The sequence below is a fragment of the Orbicella faveolata genome, unplaced genomic scaffold, assembly GCF_042242905.1.
Source record: "Orbicella faveolata isolate gen_17 unplaced genomic scaffold, um_ofav_v1 contig_2, whole genome shotgun sequence".
Taxonomy (NCBI): Eukaryota; Metazoa; Cnidaria; class Anthozoa; order Scleractinia; family Merulinidae; genus Orbicella; species Orbicella faveolata.
In genome coordinates this window covers 21,068,868-21,095,218 of record NW_028301547.1, presented here as the reverse complement: position 1 = coordinate 21,095,218, position 26,351 = coordinate 21,068,868, and the positions used below count along the sequence as shown (strand labels likewise).

At 37.8% G+C, this 26,351-nt stretch overlaps 2 protein-coding genes and 2 long non-coding RNA genes across 4 annotated transcripts; 3 read left to right on the top strand and 1 right to left on the bottom strand.

The window, feature by feature from the left end:
• Nucleotides 1-3,177: 3,177 nt before the first annotated feature.
• Nucleotides 3,178-10,401, bottom strand: LOC149112378 (acid-sensing ion channel 4-like). Its single transcript, XM_089290490.1, has 6 exons — nucleotides 9,438-10,401; nucleotides 8,005-8,152; nucleotides 6,664-6,723; nucleotides 5,695-5,845; nucleotides 4,324-4,415; nucleotides 3,178-3,873 (listed from the first exon to the last, which is right to left on the bottom strand). The coding sequence occupies exons 1-6, from the start codon at nucleotides 10,362-10,364 to the stop codon at nucleotides 3,728-3,730; spliced, it is 1,524 nt and encodes a 507-aa protein (XP_089146616.1). The 5' UTR covers nucleotides 10,365-10,401; the 3' UTR covers nucleotides 3,178-3,727.
• A 211-nt stretch (nucleotides 10,402-10,612) lies between these two features.
• On the top strand, nucleotides 10,613-12,387 carry LOC149112377 (zinc finger MYM-type protein 2-like). The gene is made up of 2 exons (XM_089290224.1): nucleotides 10,613-11,356; nucleotides 11,442-12,387. Exons 1-2 carry the CDS (start codon nucleotides 10,947-10,949, stop codon nucleotides 12,286-12,288), a joined length of 1,257 nt encoding a protein of 418 aa, XP_089146350.1. The 5' UTR covers nucleotides 10,613-10,946; the 3' UTR covers nucleotides 12,289-12,387.
• Nucleotides 12,388-21,778: 9,391 nt separating this feature from the next.
• On the top strand, nucleotides 21,779-23,081 carry LOC149112376 (uncharacterized). The gene is made up of 2 exons (XR_016207410.1): nucleotides 21,779-21,934; nucleotides 22,324-23,081. It is a non-coding gene; the product is annotated as an uncharacterized LOC149112376 (long non-coding RNA).
• Nucleotides 23,082-24,143: 1,062 nt separating this feature from the next.
• Nucleotides 24,144-26,182, top strand: LOC149112375 (uncharacterized). The gene is made up of 2 exons (XR_016207409.1): nucleotides 24,144-24,998; nucleotides 25,312-26,182. It is a non-coding gene; the product is annotated as an uncharacterized LOC149112375 (long non-coding RNA).
• The last annotated feature ends 169 nt before the right edge of the window (nucleotides 26,183-26,351 follow it).

Below are 26,351 nucleotides of genomic sequence, written 5' to 3'. Positions count from 1 at the left end.
CCTTCAAAATATATTGCTGCAAATGCACTAAAAGTACCTGTTATTTTATAGTTCATCCATTAGGTTGGTTTTCTTAAGAACTACACCATGGAGAATGTCAAAAATACCATGTCCGAGCCCCTAGATTTAAAATGTTTTTTGGGGTGGAGGATGCCCCTAGACCCCTCTACAAAACTTGCGCCGGCACCGCTCGTTTTCAAGCCCCCCACCTCCTCCCACCCCCGCTTCCTTCAGTTGAAAAAAGACTCCGCCGTCCCTGTGAATTCATATCCTGCTGCATCAGCTGCAGTTGCTTTCTAGCATTTAAAAAGGTCTTCAGCAAAGCAAAATTTTTCCGATCTTCTGCGCGACTGAATTAAATTCGACGTTTGAATCTTTCATAGCTTTTTGTCATGCCACTGCTGGGACAAATTTATTTGAGTTCGGCACGGCAGAAGCACGACGTTTGGACTAGGCCGAATTCCAACCGAGGTCAGATCGCGGGATAGACATCAAACAGTCTTACCCTATTTTTCAAGAAAACCTGCTTCCTTGGTCTAGCTGGTCACGTTAATAAAACCTCTTCGTTTCATTTAGTGCATCTAATTAATCCGTTTTCCATCAAGATCAAAGTCGACACACAATGGTTAAAAAATACTTTAAAAGACCAGTCTCCTTTCAAATATTTGCAGACTAATCGAGTGTGTATAGACGGGAAAGACAAACCCCTATTTGCTTCTATTATAATCAAGTGTCTAAACCTCAATAATTGAGGAATTCCATTTGGAGTTAACTGAAAATATCTCTTACGTGACGCCAGTCACGTAATACATGTAGCATGTTTAATCTATGTAACTTTGAACTTATATTTTGGGCTTTTTCTATAGATTTTTTGTATCTTGCGTGAAATAATGAAACAATGTTGTAATAACGACATAGATCAACTATCTTTTTGTATATTTCCCAAAAAGCAAGGCCCACAAATGGAAAACAGACTAGGGTGCTCGACAATAGAGTTCTTTGAACATACCGCATTATGCAAATTTGAGAAGAGACTGTAGCGAACTTTTGAATTTTACCTGTGTGAACCTCGATTGCCCAGAAATTTTTTTCCATGTTCTTATAGTAAAAGCGACACTCTTTTGCACAGTACTTGTTTTAGTTCTATATCGGACATACCAAGATGCGTTTTAAGCCCGTAAAACTACGCAATTTTTGCCGTTTTCATAGGGGCTTGAAAAGGCAATTCTTCAACGGTCGACGGAATCCTTCAAAATGCTTGAAAAATTTCAAACTTCCTATTGTTAGATAGAAGAAAAGTAAAGCTCTTAAGCTAAGTTTACCCCGAGTTCTAGTTTTGTAAATTGTTTCAATGCGAATACCGAGAACTTTGTCAATTTTCCAGATATTTTTTGCATATTTAATGAGGCAAAAAGCTCTATTTCCGTTTTTTGCGAATTTCTCGAAGAATTTAAATTCTACGGAAGTCAGAATAATATTTTCGAAAGTGGCTCTCCAAAAGCGTTCTTTAGGCAAAGTTTCGGGATTTTCAATTTTTCTAACCTGGCCAGCCATTCTCGATATTTCCAGTTAGTGACTCTTAAAACTGTTTTCAGTTGAGCTGTTGCCACAGTCGTTGTAAGAACATGAAGAACGAAATCGAAGAACGAAATCGCTAGTTGCACTTCATACAATTATGTAATCATATGAAAGGTCGGCTAATTAAACATTTGCATATTTGAAAATTCTTTCAAATTGCGCTCGCCTACATGATCGTACAATTTTGAAAGAATTTTCAAATATCACGAGTAGTGTAAATCCTTAGTAGCACTTGCAATCAGTACGATTTCTATAATAATTAGGCGGCGTTCGCGTAGCAAACATTTTCCCAAATCTAACTCGTTTAATCTAGCTGTTATTCTGCTTAAAACTTGTTTTGGCTAAGTGTTGAATAACTCACCTACTTAAAGCATAAACTTACTCGGTTTGTTTATACTAATTATTTATTAAACATTATATTACACTCACGCTAGCCTGGCTAAAAGGCGATTGAAGGCTGAGCCTGGTTCTGAGAAAAAGGCCACAAGAAACCTAGCATGTTCTTCAGGAATTTTAGTAAAAACATTAAGATAAGCCAACGGAGACAGACTATCTTGTCAGATTTTATAAAATTATGTTTGTTGTGTTTATAATTCCAAAAGTTGTGATCCAATTATATTGGGGACCTTACGCGAAACACGATGACAAAGTTGACGGGAACGTCGCCAAAAGAAAGGCGTAATGAGCAGATCGGTATGCACCTTTGTAGATTTCGTAGCCATCTTTTGCAAATCAACAACGTGAAATGACCAACTTCAGTGTTTTCTGGAGAACGTAGTGTAAACCACTACGGCTATCTGTTTTTTTTTTTTTTTTTGTATTAATGAGTGAATGAAAGACTTTATTTAAGTGTCATAGGTATTTAGCTTTAAACGAAAAAAAAAAAACTAATTGGGCACACTATTTACACTATAACATATACCTTAGCTTACGTTAATATTATTTACAATTTAATGAATAATATATAAAGTAAATAAATAAATAAATGAAATATATGAACTTATATATATAAAATGTAAAATTTAAAACGGCCTAGCAGCATATATCACAGTCCTTACAATTATCTATTAAGTGTGATAGGTCTTTACTCTTAACACTGTTTTTAAAACTCTTAACATTAGGCTTCTCTCTATCAGTTTTGTCTAATTTGTTCCAAAATATTGTTTGTATTTCTAATTAGAACTGCATGCATTCTTAGCATATTCAACAAGGGCAAGTTTTTACACTGACAAACACACTGAATGGATCTAGATAACCGCAAAATTCTGAACTTAAATAGAAATAGATTTTCTAGTAGGCGTGGTCCTCGCCGTCGCCGTCGTATCTGCGTAAGGTCCTAAATATTATTTAGTTAGTTTGTGCGCTCGACGCGTGACATCGTTTGCCCAGTAAGGATACGCACAAAAAATTAACAGGAGCATGCCAAGAAACAGTAGAAATGAGTTAAATAGTGATATAATGTCTGGCACAATGGCGATGAACTAAATATAAGTCTGAAAAAGCTCTTGAAAGTGTCGAATAGTTAGGGTAAACTACACGATTTCAGGCTTAGCCTGTCTTCAGTATTTGAAGCCCGAAACGCCCAGCTCACGTTCTAAGGAACCCACTAAATCATCAAACGGAAACTTTCTTGAACACTAGAAAAATCCTCCCCACTGGAACTTTTAAGTGGGATGATGCAAACAATCACCAATACTGAGTTTTTTGTTGCCAACACGACTGATTACTGTTTAACAGTAATTGATTAACAGAAAAAACTGCCGTGTACTGCGTGGCAGTTGTACTTATAAGCAAGAAAAGAAATCTTAACTTCTCACATCCGAGCACTAAGTGTCATAATGTTTAAATAGTTCCAAACGCTTCGAGCCTAGCCCTTCTTCTGTGGAAAAGTCAAGTTGATTTACATTGGAAAAAGGTGCGCCCCCAAAGAACGTGCGACGACCTAGTAAAGATGTCTGTAATCGAAATTCAGTCCGCATGGCTGACTAGTGCCCAGCTCACAAACAAGTCTCATTTCTTGACGTTTTCTTTGTCTGTAGCTGTAGCAGAACATAATGTCACAGGCTTCTGCTTCTTGAGGAGTGTGGCCCCTTGGTTTGAAATGTTTAAGATGTTCAAATGTTTTTTGTTATTATTGTTGTTTTTTTGTTTAAGAGGTACTTTCGGGGCTCAAGTTTACTTCTACGGAGTTTTTCCTGATCTGGGAAATCAGAACTTCCCACAGAAAGTCCATGAACTCGCAGAGCGTCAGTATACTGCATCCAAGAAACAAGCCCATGTTGCCACCGAACTCACCTGTTGAATGAATTTCTTAAATCGTGATTGCTGGGTAGTTATTTTACCCGAAATAGTGACATAGCTATGTACGTGTCATTCAGTTCTCTTACTATACTTCTTGAGGCGGATTCACCTACCGTCCACATTAATACGATAAAACTCGCTCATCGTTTTCATCCAAAACGTGTACATCATTGAAGTCCTGTCGTGTTAGTTTTGTCGGCAAAACTGGAGGATTTCGATAAAACTGACGTCATGCTGCACGTGCAAAGGACATTTGCAGCATTTTAATTCCCAAAGCGTCTTAACGTTTTCGACCGTTTTAGCGCTTTCGGTTTGAAAAAAAAAAAAAAACCATCAGCTACCATCGATAACGCGTCGATCTGGAAACGCATTAGTGTGGACGGGCCTAAACCGTGTTTAAATGTTGTCGTGGCTATCTGTTATTTAAGTCTCTTTCTGACTTACCAAAGAGGCTCTCTAAACCATAACTAGGAACATCCTCGCGCCTTTCATAGACTAAGTGTTGAAACCCCAATTGGACAAAGACGTAGTTCGCTCTGTGAGGAGTATAGCAAAAATATATAAACAAGAAACAGTTAGTCACTCAACCAATAGGTCATGCATTGACAAAGCACGAAAGCGAGATAACGCGGGAAAAAATGCTTTATGAAGGAGAAAATTCTCCCCTAACTTCCTCTCTATTTGCGTTTGTTTTGCTCATAATCGGGCTCTGCAGCTGTTCCATACATTCTTTATTCAAGACGCAAAGTTACAAAAGTACACATATAAAAACAAAAGATAAAAAAGAAAAGGCGTCTCGAAAAGGAAGTTATGAGTTAAACCCTATGTAAAAACTCCCTAAAATAATACGAGAAAAACAGAAAAAATATAAAAACAAGGATCCTTAATTAAGCATTCAGATAGAATTTGAGCTTGGATCGGAATAGCTGGAAGCTATCAGCTTCCACTAAGTCTCTTGGTAAATTATTCCATAGCTTTACTATTCTAATGAAAAAACAATGTTTGAACGAACGAACTTGAAGGAACGAGCGAATGAACGAGTGAACAATGAATAGACGGATTGGGCTAACGTGTTTGCATCCTAGTTTATCTAATCTATGTAGACTGCATGACAGAAAAACTGAACATTTTAAAGCGATCACGAGTAGCTGTCATGCATCTACTATCGCAGATCACGTCACGTCAACTGGTCACAACTTAAAGTGGGACCATTTTGAGATATTAGCACGAGGTCGATCAGAAACACATTGCAAGATAAAGGCGACTCTACTAATTAGGGAATTGAAACCTACCCTAAATGATAATGTTAGCAGGGAAAAGCTTTATCTTTATCAGTGTGTATCTTTTAATATGCAATTTTTCTCAGCTTCGGTCATTGTTGCTGTTAATTAGTTACTTATCTTACAGTGGCGGATCTAAGGCAGGGGTCCGGGGCGCCTGGCGCCTCCGCCCCGTTATTCTGGATTAAAAAAAAAAAAAAAACCGCCGATCGAAGAAAAGCCGGCAGTGCAAGCAAAACAACCGGCCTGGTCTGGATCCGCCACTGTCTTAAATTTAAAATTTAGTTCTTACTTCTAATCAAAACGGTCACGTCTGAGTATTTATGTCAAAACATACGAAACGTCAAGTTAAATGATACAAATCTATTTATCTTTTCCAACAATGCGTTTTATTGTCATGTTTATCGCCGCAGTTTGTGTGTCATTTCTTGTTGAGCGACGATGGCCAAAGAAAAAGAGTATTTACATGTACGATATTGTTTGTATTAACATTAAGAGAGCCCTTAAAGGTTTTTTTTTCCTGGAAATAACGTACCTCATGTAATCAGAACTATGTTTATTCTTAAACAAATGATGCACAATATTAATTATTGAGTCATCCGGGAATTTGGAATAGGAAACACGTGACTCATATTCCAGTTCTGAGCACGCGTTGCTGCAGGAACACTCTGTTAAGTTGACTTGACCTAAAAAGTTAAAAATAAAAGAATCGTCTCCATTAAAGCACATTTGAAAATAAATAACCATTCGTAATGAAATAAAGGAAGGGTATGTTTGGACTGAAAGAGTTTACTTCTTTAAATGAGCGACGTCACGATTTGCATTGCGCATTTTGAAAGATTAGCTAGGATTTTTTAAGTTCGTTGTTTGTAATCCGTGTTAATCTTGTCCACCCTTGCCTATCCTTCTTTCTTTACGGTTTATTATTAATTATCTCGTTAATGATTTTCTTTCTTAGTAAACTACTATTTACAAGCCAATTCCTTCATGTTTAAATGTAATTTTGTACGTAGCTGAGCTCCTTTAATTTTAAATTATTTTTGTATGGGATACCTGTGGTATCCCACACTATTGTCATCGGCTCGTGTCCGTTAACGCAAATGAGTTGCAAAGATTGCGTTACATTCTGGATCCACGTATCTCACACATGACCCTTTGGGTATCTCTTTGGGTACCGTATTTAGGCAATATGTTTTGACGTCGTGCTGATGTCGGTGCAGATTAAGAATGTTAACATGTAGCATACATGAAAATGTTCTCGGACTAAATTCTAACCTTTGTTTCCTTTGTAGCAGCTTTTTTAAACTTTTTTTTAAGTCTGTCTGTTTTGGAACATAATGTCAGCTCATTTTGCCCCTAAATCAGAGCCCAAATAAAACTGACAAGATTAAACGAGAACAGATAAGGAGTGATTTTTTTTTAACAGTTTTTAACTTGTCCGACTGTGGATGTACATGTGACTGCGTTGCCAGTATCACTACTAATTTTAATTTATCTTACGTACTTCGGGAATTCTGAACACATTCGTTGTCTCGCATAGAACACACAGGTACCCCCTCTGGACCTGAAAAAAAAAAAATAAATAAAGAGTAGGTTTGATTTTTAACATATTGTGATAAAATTTGATATCTAAATCCCCCTTTCCCGTTAACGATATTAATTTTAAATGATAGGAAATGCAAAATCATAGCCTATCACTTACAAAAGACTGGAACGAGGTCAATGTAATCAATAGGCCATTTCCGAGTTGCCTTTTGCCTCTGTCAAAACGAGTCTTCGTGCGAAACTATTCATATGAAAATGAGTTCAGCCTACAGGTTCATTTTCATGCAAATCAAACTCATTTTCATATGAAAGGTTTTGGACAAAGCCTCGTTTTGAAACAGAGGCCCAAGGTAACTCGGAACTGGTCTATTACTGCGGTGCTCAATGCACTCGAAAGCTCTCCGTTAACGATTCAGGAGGGCTAGTTCGAGGCCAACGATGGCCTGGTGACCAGAAGAGGTCCCTAGGGAGTTTTTTGCCTACTACGGACTGCAGGCGTTTAAACTTTATACTGTTTAAGGGGTCGCAATTCGATAATAGAGCGGTTTTTAATTGAGACGAAAAGTAATTGGTTTGGCATTTGCTACATTTATTGGACGATTAGCTTAAAAAACTGGCGCCACTTTTTCATCCAATCAGAATTAAATAAAACCAGAACCACTCCTGACTCACTCGCACTCGTTTTCCCGGGCTTCGCGTCAGCTAAATGTCATTACTTCGAGTTTTGATTGGTTCATTGTATTGTCTATGTCCTTTATGATTGGCTAGAGTGATTACTTTGGCTTTGGTTTTGCGACACTCAATTGAAAACCGCTCTAGAAACGATATTTGCATTAGGTTAGGGGAAAAGAAAGCCCACTAGTAACAATGACTTTTCTTTTTGGTGAAAAATTTACGCCTTTAGTCGCCAATAAAATTACACCAGGTTTGAAGAGCGGTCAATCACTAACGGTCTAAGCATTATTATACCTCATGTTTTCACATATATGACACTCGAACATCATCTTGTTTGGACCTGTCGGTATTCATTATTGTATAAAATAGCTGAGATACTAGGCGTGTTCTCATTGGTCGATAGGTGTGTCTAGATGAGATTATGTAAATACGGTTGTGACGTTTTAGATTCCCCCGAATTACTTGAGAAATGTTTTATAAAAGCAATAGAGTACTTTTCCGTGTTTATACAGCTTCATCCAAAGCACTTGGGAACTGGGAGAATTCTCTGTCTCGAACTCTCCGAATCCCCTTCGTGTTTAGAGAAGGTTATATCGAACGGTTATATTGCTTAATCAGAACTAACCTGGTGATGCAGTAGTGCGGCAGCCACATTGACTTAGGGTCACATTTGTGATGCATTGATAAATGCAGCCGTCTTTGGTGTAAGAACCAATTCCCGTTAGAGTATCCTGTCGGCAGTTCGTTTTGAAAGGTGCCGGGAGTCTATTGTGCTAGAAATGAGTTGAGAGGAATAATATGATGTAATTGTTTCCAGGCAGGCAAGACAAAGTCTGGCCCCAAACTCCACATGGAGAAATGAATGTGATGATGGAGGCAAAGTCTGTATACGAATCAAGTGACCCATCAGACCGGTGCTTAACCCGGCTTCAGGAGCATGAAGCGACTAGGAGTATTTCTACTCCCTCCCGGATGGGATGCTGGTTATCCCCCAGCAACTTCGCCGGTACCCATTTATAAAATTGGGTGGAGAGAGGCACTGTAAGAGTAACGTGTCTTGCTCAAGAACACAGCACAATGTCCCTGGCTAGGGCTTGAGCCAAGATCGCCACTGTGACCCACTATAAATTCGCTCTCGTACACCAGGTCCGCATCACGTGCAAAGAGAATCAAAAAAGCAGAAGAGAGCAAACAAAATATGGCCAAAAATTGTAATGAAATCAAGATAAAAAAAATGAGGCGCGTGCTTGTGTGATTGAAATGTTTACGTACTGAACTCAATGATAAAAACTGACTTTCCCGGCAGGGGTATATTTTACTGCCTTAAGAGTGTGTCCATGAGAAAACCAGCAGAACCAGGCAGGAGGTGATACAACTCAAATCAACGATTTCGCTCAAACTTTTGTGAGTAAATGAACATGGCAAAAATTTAGGTCAAAATATTTTATAGAGGGACCCCCTCCAAAAATGGCCGCTTGTCATAAATTAATGCATATTTAATTAGCTGTCTTTGATTTAGTATTTCTACAACAAGAAAGGCCATGTGAAAATGAAATCCACTGGATCATGTTCTACTATTATCAGTCTCAAAGCAAAGCTATTCATTTGAACTAGACAATTTGATTTCTCTCCGGGACTCCATCTTAAGTAACGTGCATATTACGTAGTGTTGTGAAAAGCCTTTAATTGATGGCAAATATCTTCACTGGGCAACAGCAAATACATATTATTCTAACATGAATAGTGAGAGCATATTACGTAGTAGAACTGATAATAGTAGAACATGATCCAGTGGATTTCATTTTCACATGGCCTTTCTTGTTGTAGAAATACTAAATCAAAGACAGCCAATTAAATATGCATAAATTAGTGACAAGCGGCCATTTTTGGAGGGGGTCCCTCTAACTTGAAGGGAATAAAATATTTTGACCTAATTTTTTGCCATGATCATTTACTCACCAAACCCAAACTTTGCGTCAAGTTTGAGCGAAATCGGTGATTTGAAATGTATCACCTCCTGCCTGGTTTTCTCATGGACACACTCTTAAAACAACTTACCTTTCTTAATTTGACTCCGACCGAAGCGTGAGTACCCGGAACGATGTTAAATCCATTATATTGGTTGACAAAGGTGTCTTGATCGTGCACAATCACTTTCAGTCCACTCGAAAACTGGCTAAGTGTACTCTCCTCCGTTTGAACATCGAGAAAAATGCTGAGCCCAAAGTCAGGACCTTCATATTTTGCACTGCGAGAGAAGCCATTCTGACCAGCGTTAAAGGTGAAACAAATGCCATATTCTGTAAGTGTTGGAACGAAATCTCTATCAGAGCATCTTTTGGTTTGCATGAAAAAGCAAAAAAGAAAAGACGAGCTCATGCTTGCTATGTCATGGCCATATTTTGTGAGAAATTCTTCCTCGTTAAACAGACGATGTGAAGAACGGTTTATAACATTAATTATTTTTTGCCGCATTGTTCCATTACAGCCTTTAACAAGGGCTGTTCCATACGGCGAATAAGCACATAAGAATGCTTGGCCACAAGTGAGATTTCCACGAACTTTACGTATTTCACTGCATCCACTGATGTTCAATCCCATTTTTACAAAGTTTTCGTCCTCGTCCGCCGTATCTATCTTTGATCTCATGAACCTGTTTAAGTTACAGATTGTCACCGCAGGGAACTTTAAGCCTTCTGAGGGAGTTTCTTGTGAGATTACTGTTTTTATTGGCCTTGAGAAGAACTTATTTAAGCTTAGGGATACAAGATACAAATAGGTCGTAGCAGCCGCCCCAAGAAATATGAACCAAATACCTCGTCTTAAAATGGAATGACTCTTATCGGCGGCGTATCTAAGTCCGTGAAGGGTAGTGTTGGAGGCAAACTCTTTCCATTTAGTTGGTTTAGGAGACATGCCTGGCTCTGATTTTTCCTCCCAGTGTTCAGCAAAATTGTTGTTCGACGGTTTCACCTGTGTAACCATGGTAACTTAAAAACCATCAAGCTCTAACTTTCACCTGTCAGTAAAGATAGCATTTTTTCTTAGAATAATCGAAGTTAGTGATTCGTACCTTACACGGAAATTCCCAGGCAAAAAAGTATATCTCACTTAAATAGATGCAGGAAAAATTACTATTGCTAATCCTGACTAGAATTATGGATACGATTGAAGAAAACCTTTTGAATAAAATGTAATTCCTCCATATAACCGCGTTGTTCTCTGCAACTAGGTAAAATATTGAAGTAATAGATCAAAAACGAGTGCGAGTTTTTCATCAGGGGTTCCAAACACCGAGAAACAGATGAAAGCACGACGCCGAAGGCGGAGTGCTTTTATTGTTTCGAGGTGTTTGGAACCCCTGATGAAAAACGAAGCACGAGTTTTTGAGCTGGCTTCTCAAAGTAGCATGAGAATTTTTTTCGAAGAATAGGTAATTAGTAGGCGTGCTCAATAGGCTATTGTCTGTTTTTTATTCATATGGTAAATGAAATGAATCTTTTATATGCGGCCATGTGGGCAAGTTTTAAAGGTTGAATTTTTAATAAATTAACATTATGCCGCGTGATGGAGATCGAGTGGAGATCAGAACGTTTTCGAGTTCCAAAAACCTCTTCTCAAGAAAATGTTTTGGTGAATGATGCTGTTCCAGTTTCAACTAAGTATAAAAACAAGTGGGCTGTGAACATTTTTGCCGAATGGCAGAGGTTGAGAGAGGTTAAAGTTCCGGTATTAGATTGTGGCGGTCTCTTCAAGGACTACGATTTACACAATGTTACCGCTGTGAGTGTAGATATTGCTGGAATGGACGCTCTGTCGCTGAACTATTGGTTGTCAAAATTTGTGATGGAGGTAGCTAAAAAGTCCGGTGAAAGATACCCTCCGAAGTCTGTTTATGGTATCATTTGTGCCCTCAAGCGTTATTTGGAGGAGAAAAATGGATCAGAAGCTTTGAATCCTCTGGACGCTAGTGACAAAAGTTACTTGACAACTTTTAGACCGAATTGGTTAGTAATTTAAAATGAACTGTTTCAGGACTTTAATTTTGTGTGTTATTTTTTGAAGGTTTGTCCTTTTCCGACGTTGCTTAGATGCCGAGATGAAGAATGGCGTCCGAGAAGGGCTTCACATTAAGTGTAAGAAAGAGGAAAAGGAGTTTGTGAGCGAGCAAGAAGAAGCAGTATTCTGGCAAAAGAAATTGCTGGGAACTACATCAGCTAAGTCGTTATTGAACACGATCTATTTCTACAACGGAAAAGTTTTTGGGTTGCGGGGGGGAGATCACAGAAATATTGTTGTAAACAACTTTGAAATTGGTCCAAATTTTATTAAGTTTGAAGAAAATGCCTCTAAAACTTATCATGGAGGTCTTTGTGATCTAAAGTATGTGCCGCGAGTGGTCAAGCACGTTTGTCATTCTATTGAGGAAAAGCACGAGCCGTGCCTTGTTGAGATATTCAGATTGTATGTAGGGTTAGTTGAGACTCATGCAAAGGAAGTTACTGCATTTTACTTTAAGCCATCAAAAACTAGGTTCGCATTCGATAAAGCGCCCGTAGGCATCAACAGCTTGAACAAGATTTTGCCTGACATGTGCGACGCGGCAGGCTTTAAACGCAAAACCGCTCACAGTTTGCGCGTTACTTGTGTTTCCTCCCTGTTCAATTCTGGGGTTGAAGAAAAATTGATTCGCGAAAGGTCGGGGCATCGTTCTAATGCATTGTTGCAGTACGAAAAGCCTACAGAAGAAAATGTGTCTAAAGTTTCAAAGATCCTAGGTCCAAGTGTTGTTAGTACAACTACATGTTTTACCACAGAGAAACAGGATCAATCTTTAACGGATGTTGTTTTCCAGAAAGGAAAATTCAAAAACTGTACAATTAATGTAACGATGTCTAAGAAGGAATAATATGTTGCTGTATTGTTGTTGTAAGCAATGATTTAAGCGGGAAAAATGCTGTATTTAGAATTATAATTAAGACTGATTAAAATTCAAGTTTCTTGATCAGTGTCTTGATCAGTTTTTGAACTAATCTACCGTGTGTTGATCGGTATGTTCATTGGGTATCAACATACATGCACCTGACCCAATTGATGCGAGCTGATTGGGTCATCAGCTCATGAATAATTAATGAGTTTGAGAAGGTAAAATGAAAGCCATTTGAATATGAGTCTAGAGCTTTCAAAAGCTTTTACCCAAAAGTTTATTCCGGTCTGTCGTTATTGACCGGGGTTAATTAATTAAAAGTTTCACCTGTTTTGGATATCTTTTCTCCTTTTGGGTATAATTCTTCCGACACTGAAAACTGACAGTTTTTGGCGAAAAGTAAACGGTATAGTTGTCCATAATAAATGCCTTGCATTTGAGAGTCATTGCGCGTTGTGAACGCAAAAAACGATCAGTAGCGAAAATTAGACTTTTTGTTGTGTCCTGTGATTAAGATGTCTAAAGAAAATGAAAAAAAAATGAGAGCAAATTCAACTCACCTTCTGAATTGAAGACTTTACTTCAGTATTTGGAATGGGCATCTGGAAGGAACTTGTGAAGACGTCGAGTTGCGTTGTAACGGTAGGAGGTTGCGCTGGCGACACTTTTTTGCTACTTCCAAGAATCACTTAAGATACTTTTTCAATTTCAACTGAAAACCATTCGGAATTCAAAACACGTAATTCTCCGGTTGGTGGTCTAAACAGCCTTTGTTTGCTACTGAGCATAGAGTACGGTATTTATTCAGTTGCGCAACGTGTCGCTTTGTAACCGTTTTAATCAACCATTAAACCATCAATATATTTTTTCCGGTCACTGAAAACTATCCCTATTCGAAGGGGGCATCTGTAAAGGACTTATCAAGGACATGAGTTGCGTTGTAATGGCAGAAAAGTGCACGATATATTTTAGCAGATACTTATTTGTAATTTTCAAGAATCGGCACTTTTGGAAGAACCTTTTTCAATTTTAATTCTTAAAACAACTCAAAACACGTTTTATTCTCCGGTTGTAGGTCTAAACAAACTTTGTTTGCCACTGGGCATAGAGTACGGTATTTATTCAGTTGCGCAACGTGTGGCTTTGGAACCGTTTTAATCAACCATTAAACCATCAATATATTTTTCCCGTCACTGAAAGCTGTTCGTTGTAGGAAGAAAGTGTGCAGTATAATTGGGCGCAATAAATAAACACACTTTTGAATTGACAAACTTTACTTATTTGAAGGGGGCATCTGTAAAGAACTTATCAAGACCATGAGTTGCGTTGTAATGGCAGAAAACTGCACGATATATTTAGACACTTATTTGTAGCTGTCAAGAATCGGTACTTTTAAAAGAACCTTTTGAATTTTAATACTTAAAACTATTTGGAACGCAAACACGTTTGAGAGTGGTTTGATTCTCCGGCTGGTGGTCTAAACAGCCTTTGTTTACCTCTGAGCTCATATTAGAGAATAGCACTGATTCAGCTGCGCAACGTGTGGCTTTTGGAACGATTCTCATTCATATTTATGCCGCGGAATTCCAGAATGTCTGGGTTGTGTAACCCTGTTTGTTGAATGTTAATTACGTAATAAAGTGATGAATTACCACGTGCAATATCTCCTTATTTAGAGATCCGTCTTCTTAGATTCGGGGCATTCGAAAGAGATACGCAAGCCGGTAAGTCTGGAGGGATTTTCTACCCACCCCTCTTCCCCTTCGGCGACGTCTTGATACAGATCCAGTGCTTTGGCATCCAGCCGCTCATTGCCTTCGGCCACAATCTCTTCCCATAACTTAACCACGTCAGACAATGAGCGGCATAATTAATGAATGAAAATGGTACACAATTTTAATCAACCACCAAAGAAGACACCGACTTATTATGAAAAAGAAAGCTTAATTATGGTAAATGTCTAATATTATGAAGGACACACACGGTGTAAAACGAAATACACTTTACTCGAACTCGGCACGATTACAACTGAACTTCAAGCTATAACAGAATACTAAATAGACTAAAGCACCGTGGGAACAGGTCCCTAGAGGCACTTGCTAATGCATATTATAACAAAATGTCAAAGTAGAAAATTTTCGAGTAATGAGTGTACCAACATAGTACACGAGTGCGACACTTCTATCATATTTTTATTAACTAATGTACAATTTAGTTTAACTATAAAACATTGCGATAATACGGAAAAAGTTAGAACCATTTTGGTTTAAAAACAACGACGACGTTTCGACGTTCGCTTAACGTCATTATCAAGTGAACTGAGTGAATAAAGTGGGTGCAAATTTAAATATAAACTAAGAATTCCTAAGAGACACGAATACAAAGAAAACAATGATGAAAAATTGAGAAAAAAATCTAAAAAGAGCTAAAATATATATATGATAACGATTATTTGCACGCAAAGAGTCACGTAAAAAGTTTGGCACGAATTGAGTCTTTCTGTGTTTTTAACACGGGGCTCAATTCCTTGATGAAAAACATTTCAAAACCCAAACAGTCAAACTTCGATCAACTGAGTGAATAAAATGGGTACAAATTTAAATATAAACTAAGATTTCCTAAGAGACACGAATGCAAAGAAAATAATGATAAAAAATTGATGAAAACTTCTAAAATGTGCTAAAATATATATGATAAAAAATATTTGCACGCAAAGAGTCACGTAAAACGTTTGGCACGAATTGAGTCTTTGTGTTTTTTTAACACAGGGGTCAACTCCTTGATGAAAAGCATTTCAAAAACCAAACAGTCAAACTTCGATCAACTGAGTCAATAAAACGGGTACAAATTTAAATATATACTAATAATTCCTAAGAGAGACGAATGCAAAGAAAACAATGATCGTAAAAAAATTGATGAGAAATTCTAAAAAGTACTAAAATATATATGATAAAAATATTTGCACGCAAAGAGTCACGTAAAAAGTTTGGCACGAATTGAGTCTTTCTGTATATTTAACACAGGGCTCAATTCCTTAATGAAAAACATTTGAAAAACCAAACAGTCAAACTTCGATAATGTACACTTTGCCATAACAAATGCAACTTTTGAATCAGAATTATATTTCGTATTTTAACAACTGTTATTTATTATGTGCAGATTACTAAGCTGATTCAATTTACAGTATTGATTACTCTGTGGCCATTTAATTAACGCATTAGCGGGATGATTTTGATCAAAATACGCTGGATCATTTTAACGTTGCTTTTTTATGCAAACTATGATCATTAGCACATTACACTGTATCAGATATTTGCATTATCCTTGAAATAGTTTATTTAGCTAAAAGCTTGATCGAGTGGCCCGCCATGTCAGGTGCAGAATCTGTTCAAAACAATTAAAACTATTTTCAGTTGAGCTGTTGCCACAGTCGTTGTAAGAACATGAAGAACGAAATCGCGAGCCGCTTCTTTTTAACATCGCTCTTCTCGGCAATTTTTCGATAACCGGGTAGCCTTTCTAGATAAAATTACTAGGGCTATGCCAAGGAGGGTGGGTGGCGCGGTGGCCCCGTGATTAGTTCGCTCGACTCCGGAGAGATCGGTCCGGGTTCGAGCCCTGGTCGGGAAGATTGTGTTGTGTTCTTGGCCAAGACACTTTACACTCACAGTGTCTCTCTTCAGCCAGCTGGTGTATAAATGGGTACCGGCGAATTTAATGCTAGGGGTAACCCTGCGATGGACTAGCATCTCATCTAGTGGGGAATGGAGATACTCCTGGTCGCTTTATGCTACTGAAACCGGGATAAGCTCCGGCCTGATCAGCCACGCACTCGTATGTAGACATGCCAAGAAGGGTAATCCCTAACTATAGATATGTTCGGACTATATAGGTATGTGCAGTCCCAAAGGGAAGGCATTCTGAGCTCTTTTGGTCTGAAAAGAGAATAGATTTTGACAATATTGGTCGCAAATTAAAGCCAATTTATAAGTAATATAAATTTAAGTTAATGGAAACAACCATGAAAGGGAGGTCAAAGAAGTTATATGACCCATGTATACTACCATAATATACATTTCTGTGACGCAATATCCCGGTAAGACAAACACTTTCTCATTGTGTCGAATGGTCAAATTCACCTTTCGCGTCATTATGGCGCGTTGTTCCCGGGCCAGTCATATTTATGCTTTTCCATTATGTCAATCAAGACCATGCGGTCTTATCTTCATATCTGTAGTTCTTCAAGTTCTCTGACCTCTCAGAGTGTTGTGAACAATTCCCGCCCACCCGAACCCATTTGGCTCTCTTTGAGCATAGTGTTAACAATTAAGTATAGTTTTATCAACTGTTTTGCCACACATAATTATACTGCCATGCACTTGAGCAGCATACTTGCTCGTTGAGACAATGTTATAATTGTTACTGTTAGTGCCACGCCAAGTGCTGTTTTGGACATATGGACCATGCTTGCTCATTGAGCTGTATTACAAATGTTATAACATTAATTTGAAGCTGACATCAGCTTCCTCACGTATTTTGTTCTTTGCTTCTGGTCACATCAGATTATCACCACTGATTTGTTAGCTTAATAGGCTTAGAACTTTCTGATTGTTTGATTTCTTAGAATAAATAAACTATGGGAGGGGATGAAGTGCTCCATATAGGTCGCCCCCCTGCCCCATAGACCTCACATGGCCAGCTATCGTGGCAGAAAGGGTCCCCCAGATAGCCTTGTTACCAAGGAACCAAACCTCTGTTGTTTGTTGTTTTGATTCTTCCCAAAGAGGGGGAGGGGGGGGGGGGCGCTAGGAAGTAGGGACTGGAGACTACAGGGACCCCTAGAAAGGAGGGAGAGGATTATGACCTCTCAGGGCCTGGGGATTAGGACCCCAAAGAGAGGATGAGGACCTCTCTGCAACCTGGTTGTTGTTGCTTAATAATGTTCTTATTGTTTAGGTCCTCTGGTTGCCAACCACCCGAACCGTGTCATCCTGTAAGATTCCTACTGGCAACTCCAGTACTTCATCCCCTACCCCTTTTCTCCCATCAAAAGTTGTTGTTTTCTTCTTTGATTTCATGGGTTGGGAGCATTAACACTACCCGTAATATTTGCAATTGGAAACAAAAAGCACTCGACTAAAGGCTGGTGTAATTTTGAGAAAATTTTCATATGTCACTTGTGTAATATCACTCGTAATCCTAGTTGCACTTCATACAATTATGTAATCATATGAAAGCTCGGGTAATTACACATTTGCACTACTAGTGATGTCTGAAAATTCTTTCAAATTGCACTCACCTTTATGATCGTACAATTTTGAGAGAATTTTCAAATATCACGAGTCGTGCAAATCCTTACTTGCATTGGCAATCATACGATTTTCTATAGTAATTAACCGTCGTTCCAGTGGCAAACTTCTTCTTCTTCCTAAATCTAATTTGTTTAATCTAGCTGTTATTCTGCTCAAAAATTGTTGTGGCTAAGTGTTGAATTACTCACCTACTTAAAGCATAAATTTATTAACCGCGCGGCCATGGGCCGAGCGCGGTTCTAGGTTTACCCGTGGTTTATTTATTTATTTTTTTTTGTCGGTGACCAGACGCAGACCTCCGCTCGGCCAAACTTTGAGTCACGCAACGTGTGATGTTTTTCCGCCAGAAGCTGTTAAAACATAAATACACGGACAATTTTACGGATATTGTTTTCTTTTTTGTGGGTAAAATATATTTTCTTTTCGCTTTATCAAAGCGTTGGATTTAAAGGGAATAATAAATACGCTGAAAAAAGGTATTACGTCAGCCATGGAATGCGCTGACGTTGCAGCTTTCACTTTCACTACGTGACAAATAAGATCGTGTTTACTTTGCAAGTTTATTTCGGCAGAAGCGACGGTCATTAATTTATTTGTAATTTTGCGAGTATTTCTTGCGGTTTTAGGCAAATGAAGTAAATCCTTTGACTGTTTCATCGCAGCGAGTTCACAGATCGGAAAGAAAATTAAGTATTTGCAAGCCAAGCAAAGAACGTGTCAGAACGTGCAAAGATTACGTCATTGATAGGGAAATAACCACCGTACTAAAGATAGCCGTAGATAACGCAATTCTTGAATTATGTGACTCGTGTGACTTCTTTGCTAACCCTTAACTCAAGGGAAAAAAACAATTAAATTTAATCGTGACTTTAAAGAAAGAAAGCGGTTTGTAATAGTGTTCGTATCTTCATGCCCATACATATCCCGAAGAAAGTTCCAGATTAAGACTATTACGTCATCGGAGATGTCACAACGGCTACGACTGATGGTGCGATAATAGGGTTTGTGTTGATCAAGTGCTGTGATGTCTACAGTAATCAATGAATCATCAAAGATTGCTTTGGAATATGCACTGCGTTGCGACTGTAGTACTAAGAAAACACTTAAATTTTAAAAGCGCGGTTATAAGATCTAACAGATCTTCTTGTTCGCTTTTGTTTTATTAATTATTTATTAGCGGAGCTCCGGCGGAGCCCCATACCCATATAGGGAAGAAAAGGAAACCCATGAATTGATTTTCTCATGGTTATCATGACTAGCGGTATTGCTCGTGGGCGCGTACGCACGACAGCGACGACGACGGCGACGACGACGACGACGACGACGACGACGACGACGATGACGACGACGACGACGATGACGACGACGACGACGACGACGACGGAGTCGCGCAAGATGGCGCCCATACTCCAGCTATTAGGTTGACAGAGACATGCACCCTCAGTTGGTAGCGGGTGAATGCCATTTTTCTTGGCGGGATTTTTAAAGAAAAACGATAGCGGAGGTTGATTTAATATTTTTAAGACAGGGTTGCGCTGAAGCAAAAGACAGAAAGCAAGAATTAACAGGCAAAGAAGTAGCGAAGAAGATCGCGAAAAAGACTGAGCGGGCCAGCGCTGGGGAAGGAGGCGAAACAGTACTGAACAATGCCGTGAATTATAGCTAGTCAAGGGCTAGAGAAAGGAGGTGAAATAATACCGAACAATGCCGTGAACCAAAGCTAACGAGGGCTATAGAAAGGAGGCGAAAGTACCCGAGAAATTGATTCAGAAGACTGCCGAACTCCCCATGGCCAAGTTCAAAATTCGCGCGAACGTGATGCTGTGCAGCCGTGCAAGAAAATTCAAAAGTCACCTGATTTGGTCAGGTGATGAACAAGAGAAATCAAACGTACCCGAGTGTTTTAGAGAAATTGCAAAACAGTAAACGTAGCGGAAAGAAGTGGTTGATTCGTTGATCTATCGAAAATACAACTTCAGTTTAGTCTTCACAACTTTTGCTGCAAGTTTCTGCCTGGAAGATTTGCACTGGCCGAACGGAATTGCCAACTTGCGGTAAGTGACTTTTGTTGTTGCGTTTGGTATGAAAATTAACAAGTTTCCTCGGCGATATAAGCTTATTTTCAATTGGAATCCATTAAAAGTCTTCCTTATTTGAAGCCATGCTGTAAGAGATTTTAAAAATTGCATCGTTTTAATTTCGCTCGTCTCTAAACAATAACACGTGGGTCGCTTTGGAGGTTGCTGTAAGTGGTAAACAAATTATATTTTCTATCGATTTTCGTCGTCAATTTAAGCTTATAACCTCACATCTAAAAATAAGCTTAACCAAAATCGTACTTGTAAACACGGCCGGGCGAATTTTGAAGTTTTCTCTGATTTAGTTAGCACTGCCGCTTCGTAGACTGCTAAAATTTGTTCTTCTGTTGTTGAAAACTGAACCAAGAAAGGTCTACAAACCATTTTAAGCCGAAGCGAACAGGATTTGCTAAATTTACTTTTGTTCCTATGTGAATGTTTGCATATTGTGATTACAAAGTATGGAGATTTCCTCATTTTGTTAGTTCAATTTATTCGGTTTGGCGAAATGCTTTTGTGAATTCCGAGGTTAAATTGGTTGAAGACCGGTGAAGCTACTGCCAATAAAATGATTGCATAGCTAAATTAAGCCGTCGGCAAAAATACAGACTCTCAGTAATGTTCAAATTTAAGCGTGAATAATTTTTAAACTTTAACACCGCAAGCTTAAACGAATTTTCTTTATCCTCTCTTTTATTCGGTCACCGTTCATTGAAAAGGAATTTGCTGTTGATACTCGAGCTCAGATGTAGTGATATGCATCTTGTGTTTATAACGTAGATTTCCTCGTTTTATTTTGTTGTCTGTCCAATTAGTTCGGTTTGGTGAAATGCTTATATAGTCCAAAATGTCGAGTAGACGATTATGCATGGCAATCCTGTCTGCAAATAAAGCTCTGCTTTGATTTTGATTGGCTATTTCATGTTATTTGTGCCATTGCTTTTGGTTGGAGGTACATGGACCGTATTTTGTTAATAAGAGGTTATTCCCCAATGCAGTATTTACACTTAATATGGAAATGTTCCAAAAAAGTGAGATAGTACTAATTAACTCGGTAAATTGAACAGTGTAATAGAAGTTCTTGCCCTGACCATTTCTCAGTAATAAGAATAACTTTTACATACATATATACACAATTTAGTTGGAGAGAGTGCTCTCCTATCTCCACTCTCTCTCTCTTTGCTCTCTTCTTCACACTAATTTTTTATTTACTAACTTATTAAATGAATGTCACTGACTGTTTTCTTTGTTGTGCATGCATACTTTTTTGGTGGTCGAAGAAAGTTTCAGTTTCTTCCTGGCTGTGCAGTTTCCTTTCTCCTGTCCTGTACAAATTTGTTTGTGATATAACCTCGTGAATTCTCTATTCTCCTTAAATTTTATCTCATCAGGTTGATAGAATGCATTCTCAGAGTGTTCCATCATTGTCTTCAGTCGCTACAATTTTCCGGAAAAAAGCAATAGTTTTCTTAATTTCCTTTTACTTTGTGTTAGGACTTTTTAGCATGCCTGTAATTGGCCCATGGGCATTACAGAAGAATAATTTTCAAGTAAACAATTACATTCATTTTAGTGTTGAGTATTTTAAATTGTTATGAATTAGGCATTTTTTTTTTTATATATATATATATTTTTTATTTTAGTCGCACACAATGTTTTATGATTTTACTGAGGTATACCATGTAAATGTAAATAATGCACTGGAATTGGCCAATCAGAGTGTGCATTATATCGGCTTTAAACACAAACCACATATTATAAATGACTCATATGTAAATGATATTTTTATTACGGAGAACTGGACAGGGCAAGAACTTCTCCTTCTTTTGTGAATTTATATATTAATTCCTCTCAGTGCTGTCAAAATGTCTCAGGAACCTTCATTTCTGATAATCTATTATTTTCCACCATACCTACAGCACAGAAGCTCAGCAAATCCTAACTGATAACTAACATGTGTGTATCTCTAGCCAGCTTTGCTGTGTGCTACATGTAAATTCTGTTATCCTGCCTTAACTGCTAGGAAAAATTTTGGCAGAGCTGTTTCAACAGTTTCACTTAAATTGATTTCCAGTCACAGTGCTACATGTAGCAGTGTTATTGAGTATGAACTTTATGGAGGATTTTAAATTTTTATTTTTTTATGATTACAGACGACAACAAAATGTACATGTGTATACATAACCCGATGTTGGTGTTGGTTACAAACCGTAGTTCATAATAGTCATCCTATTACAGGTAAGGAGGAAAAGTTCAGAGAGTTTAGAACATTTCTTCCCCCAGCACACCTTCTGTCTATAGGTGCAATAATTGAGAGGTTATATATATGTACGAAGAGTAATGTAAAGTTACTGTATAAACTTAGCATTAAAATCTGACATTTGAACGCCTCCTTTGCTAAAATTAATCATGATTTAATTGTTATCACTCCCTGTGAATTCATAGAGATTCCAGAGGCAAATTATAACCTAATGTGGAAGTCCTGTCTTCAAGTGAGGGAAAATGACACAAAAGAGTTACAATGAAAGTAAAGAGAATTGTGAATGTTGATATGGTGTACATTATACATCATGTAAAGTTATTTGGTGAGTGCCAAAGGCATAACATTTCATGTATTGCTTTTTCAGGACAAATTATATAACAGTGACATTTTAAAAGGTGTGATCAGAAAAATAATGAGTACATTGTCCAGGCAGCATCAGTTTATGGACGGCATATGCAGACAGTAAGAGGAACTGTAAGCACTACCATGTAAGTTAGTTTTATGCTTATGACTTCTTGTTCTTGAATTTTGTGTCATTTCATCACAAGAATAGGTAACGAAAGATGCAATAGTTGTTGCAATATATTTTTGAAGGAAAACTTATAAGTCTGCCTATGCTGGATAACAGCCATGTGTAAACTGAATGTGAAGCAAACAATATGTTAAATATGGGGCAACCCTAAAACCCAGAAACCGGAATCCAGAAACTGGAAACCGGAATCCGCAAATCAAAGAAAATAAGTTCTTCAAATACGCGAAAATTGTTTTGCTTAGCTTTTCGACTGTAAAAAGTAAGCTGCCAAGTAAAAAGGACCTCAAACTTAACCTTTTTTGAAACAAAAATTCCCCGTCTGTTGAAATTGTGTAACCGTTATTTTTAGTGAGGGCTATGATTATGAGAATCTCAGTAAAGTGCATCTTAATTTTATTCCAAGCACCTTGAGAGTGTCTAAAATAAGCTTGCTGGTAATTGCCATTTTGTTTAATAAGTGATCTTCAATTTACCAGAAGTATAAATTTATCCTTTATGTCCAGTACATACTGAACAAGATAGAAAATGTCATAGAGAACAGGATATCCATCAGTGGCAGCCCCCTGTACATTGACGGTCACGCCCCCCAATTTCAAAGTCCAAAGGCTAACCCGTCTGGTCTAAATATGAAATTTCATTTTTCCAACAGATACGAGACCAATTCCAGATTAACACAATTTCCACACTGATACTGTGACAAATCAGCATTTCATATTCTTGGCGGCCATCATATTAAAACAATTTGTAGAAATATTGCACACTTACTTCCGTCTGCTTCTCACTTGCTGACAGATCAGACCACATGCTGTTCAAAGATGCTAAAAGACTGCCAGAAACTCACTGCAATAGCCTATAATAGCTGGTTGTTAATGTGCTGCTCACCAGTCTTCTCAGAGCAATTTGATCTAGACAAGAACCGGCCTCTCACCAGGGCCAGCTTGAACAAAAGATGCGTAACTTAGCCTATGAGCAGGCTCTCGTGTTTGGGCTGGGGGTGTGAGTGGCAAAGCCGCATGAAGGCTCTTGGTGACATGCCAGTGCAGGAAAACACTAGACACCTATTTAGCCTACTCAGACAATAGAGACAGATACTAGAGCCTGCTCGCAGGCTATGAGTAACTCTATCCACCCAAAAAATCAGTAATCCTGACTGGATAGTGATGTACCCAATGAATAGCTTTATGCAGCTTTTGAACAACGGGGCCAGATATATAGCTAAGGGTTGTTCAGAACTAGTCAATAATTTTTTAGCAATTACAGTCTGTGGCTGAAGTAAAGCCAAGAAAATAAATAACAACAAAATGATTTTTGCTCATATTTATTTATTAGACATTGCTGAAGTGAATTATTTCTATCATCATTCATAATATCTGGATTCCAGATTCCAGTTTTTGGTTCCGGATTCTGAATTCCAGATTCTGGATTCCGGATTTCGGTTTCCAAATTCAGTGTTTTAGGGTTGACCCAGATGATGTATGTGCATATGTTAATCTTGAATAATCTGAAATTTCAGAGAGTTTAAAAATATCATATCATATCTGTGATGGTTCTGAGGTGGAGGGCTGTTACATGTACATGTAAATGTCTCATGCACGATTTTTCACTCGTTATGATTCAGGTGCAAATAGTTTCTGTATCTGTTGATGTGCAAAATCTACACCAATATTTCAAGCTAATAATGTACAGTGTATATTAATTAACCAAATTATGCTGTTTGTTTTTAGTTGGCCAGTGCTACTACATGGTAATGTGATGTTGAAGTGTACAAATTTACAAACATGCCCAGTGTCAACTTGTCAAATACATGTATATGAACTGGCCAGACAGTGTAGATTACAAAATTCTGATGTTTCTTAAACATTATTTTGTAATTAATGATTTCTCAGACATTGTTTTCTTCAAGAAAAGATTCATACCCCACATGGAGGTTTTTTCTCTATTAGAGCTCTTGATTCCTGATACTTTAATTTGGAATTTCTTAAGACTGGCCGTGAATGGGTGTTGGGTGTGAATATCTTCTGGAACTGCACATTCATTCATTGAGTAAGCAAGAACATCAGTATTTATCCTGACAAACTCTGATTTTCTTCTGGAAGCTGAACTCATATACAGTTGTACAGTTATATGTACAACCAAACAGCCTGGATGACCCTGTGATTGGGACTGTGCACATTGTCGTAACCCTCAATGTTCCAGTTTCTTGTTTGAAGCAAATTGCATTTGCTCTCGAAAGCAAGTGGCGAAGTTCATAACAGTTATGTAAGTTTGCTTTGTATCTCAGGGCAAAGCCTGCTGCAGTGAAAGTTGGAGTACCAACCCCTAGCATTTGATTCACTATATTAACTAACACTCAGTAAACAGCTTACAATGAAGTACACTGTATATCAAAGAAAGGAATTACATGCCTGTTCCTGTCAGTCAATATATGAACAGGTTACAGATGGGGAGCCTGTATTAAAACATCAAAGATTTTCAAAGCAACCATGACCTGGTGAGATATTTCTGAGGTAATATAAATTTAAGGTCCTTATGATTGCTTATAGACATTGATTTTTATTGTAAACAATATCTTACTGAGTGTATTTTTCTTGTGTGCTAATTGTTGAAGAACACAGAGGTCACTGTTATGACAGAGATATTAATTTGTGAAAAGTTCTATAAACAAATGCATCTGGGAACAAATTTATTTATCACGGATGCAGCTTCTGAGAGATCCCCAATATTAATGGAACATACACTGTTCATACAGTACATGTAAAAGAGTTCAGTAATTCATTACTTATGATTGTAATGCTTTGTTTGGTTTCTCTGTATTTACAGACAACTTGATGGGATTATAAATTCTGCACCAAGTTCATTGAATAAACTGACTTGGAGGTTCAGTTCTGCAACCCATCCTGTTTGTAGTAATATCATAGCTGCAACATTGTGACAGATACACTGCATTACATTATTAAGAAACACATATTAACTAATTATTTTTAAGTGCCTGTTAATTTAGTCAGTTTTTCTTAGAGATAATTTACTCATGGTTTATTTAAATAATTGGCTTTTTGGCTTTAAAATGATATTTATTGAGCTTTTAAATCAATTTTGTGATAATCTGCATTGGACATGGCATAAATTGATATTTTGCCAACACGAAATGGAGAACTGGGTCTTAAGCAAAGTTGCAGGATTAGCATTTTTGTAGAAAGAAAGGGTTGAGAAATTTGTGACATTCTACAGACAGCCTTGCCATTCGCAATGTCCGATAAGGTTAATTTGTTCCATTCTGTTGTACAAATAGTGTTCTCTAATTTATAAATTATTTCAATCTGTTGTTTAAACGATTGCCTTATAACCCCATGTCTGGCTTTGGTGCATGTAGGATATTGATGTATTTTTTATCCATTTTGCTGTAAATTATCTTAATTGATGTGTCAATCAAAACATATCTTGGATATGCTGGTCTCTTCTGACAAATGTACCTATGCCTCATAACCTTTGAGTGCATTTGGTTGTGTAGTGCAGACAAAATACATGTACATAATATAACTTCCTCTTAGCTCATTGATAATTCTTGGTATAATTTAATCATAGCAAAATTAATCAATGGAACCCAATCGCAGCTCTTGTAGTCCACAATGCCAGTCGAGAAAAAGAACAAATCACATTGAAATTGAATAATAAAATTATTATTAGAAGCCTATGCAAGTATTCATGATCAGCAAAAAAAAATATCGTAATTACCATTCATACGAGGGTGATTTTGCTTATTGCAAACCCTTCCAGCAGGAGGAGACTCCATACAATAGTGAAGATGGCTAAATGTATCTTTGGGGACAAGTTAGAAAACAAAACTTTCCAACTTTTCACAT

Bases quoted from the DNA above. Each gene is read 5' to 3' on its own strand.
- LOC149112378 (XM_089290490.1), bottom strand. From the start codon at position 10,364: ATGGTTACACAGGTGAAACCGTCGAACAACAATTTTGCTGAACACTGG. The intron at 8,153-9,437 runs GTAAGTTGTTTT...ACTCATTTCTAG, and splicing joins TCGGAGTCAAATTAAGAAAG to CACAATAGACTCCCGGCACC. The intron at 5,846-6,663 runs GTACGTAAGATA...TTAACTTTTTAG, and splicing joins ATGTGTTCAGAATTCCCGAA to GTCAAGTCAACTTAACAGAG.
- LOC149112377 (XM_089290224.1), top strand. From the start codon at position 10,947: ATGGAGATCGAGTGGAGATCAGAACGTTTTCGAGTTCCAAAAACCTCT. The intron at 11,357-11,441 runs AAGTTACTTGAC...TGTTATTTTTTG, and splicing joins CCTCTGGACGCTAGTGACAA to AAGGTTTGTCCTTTTCCGAC.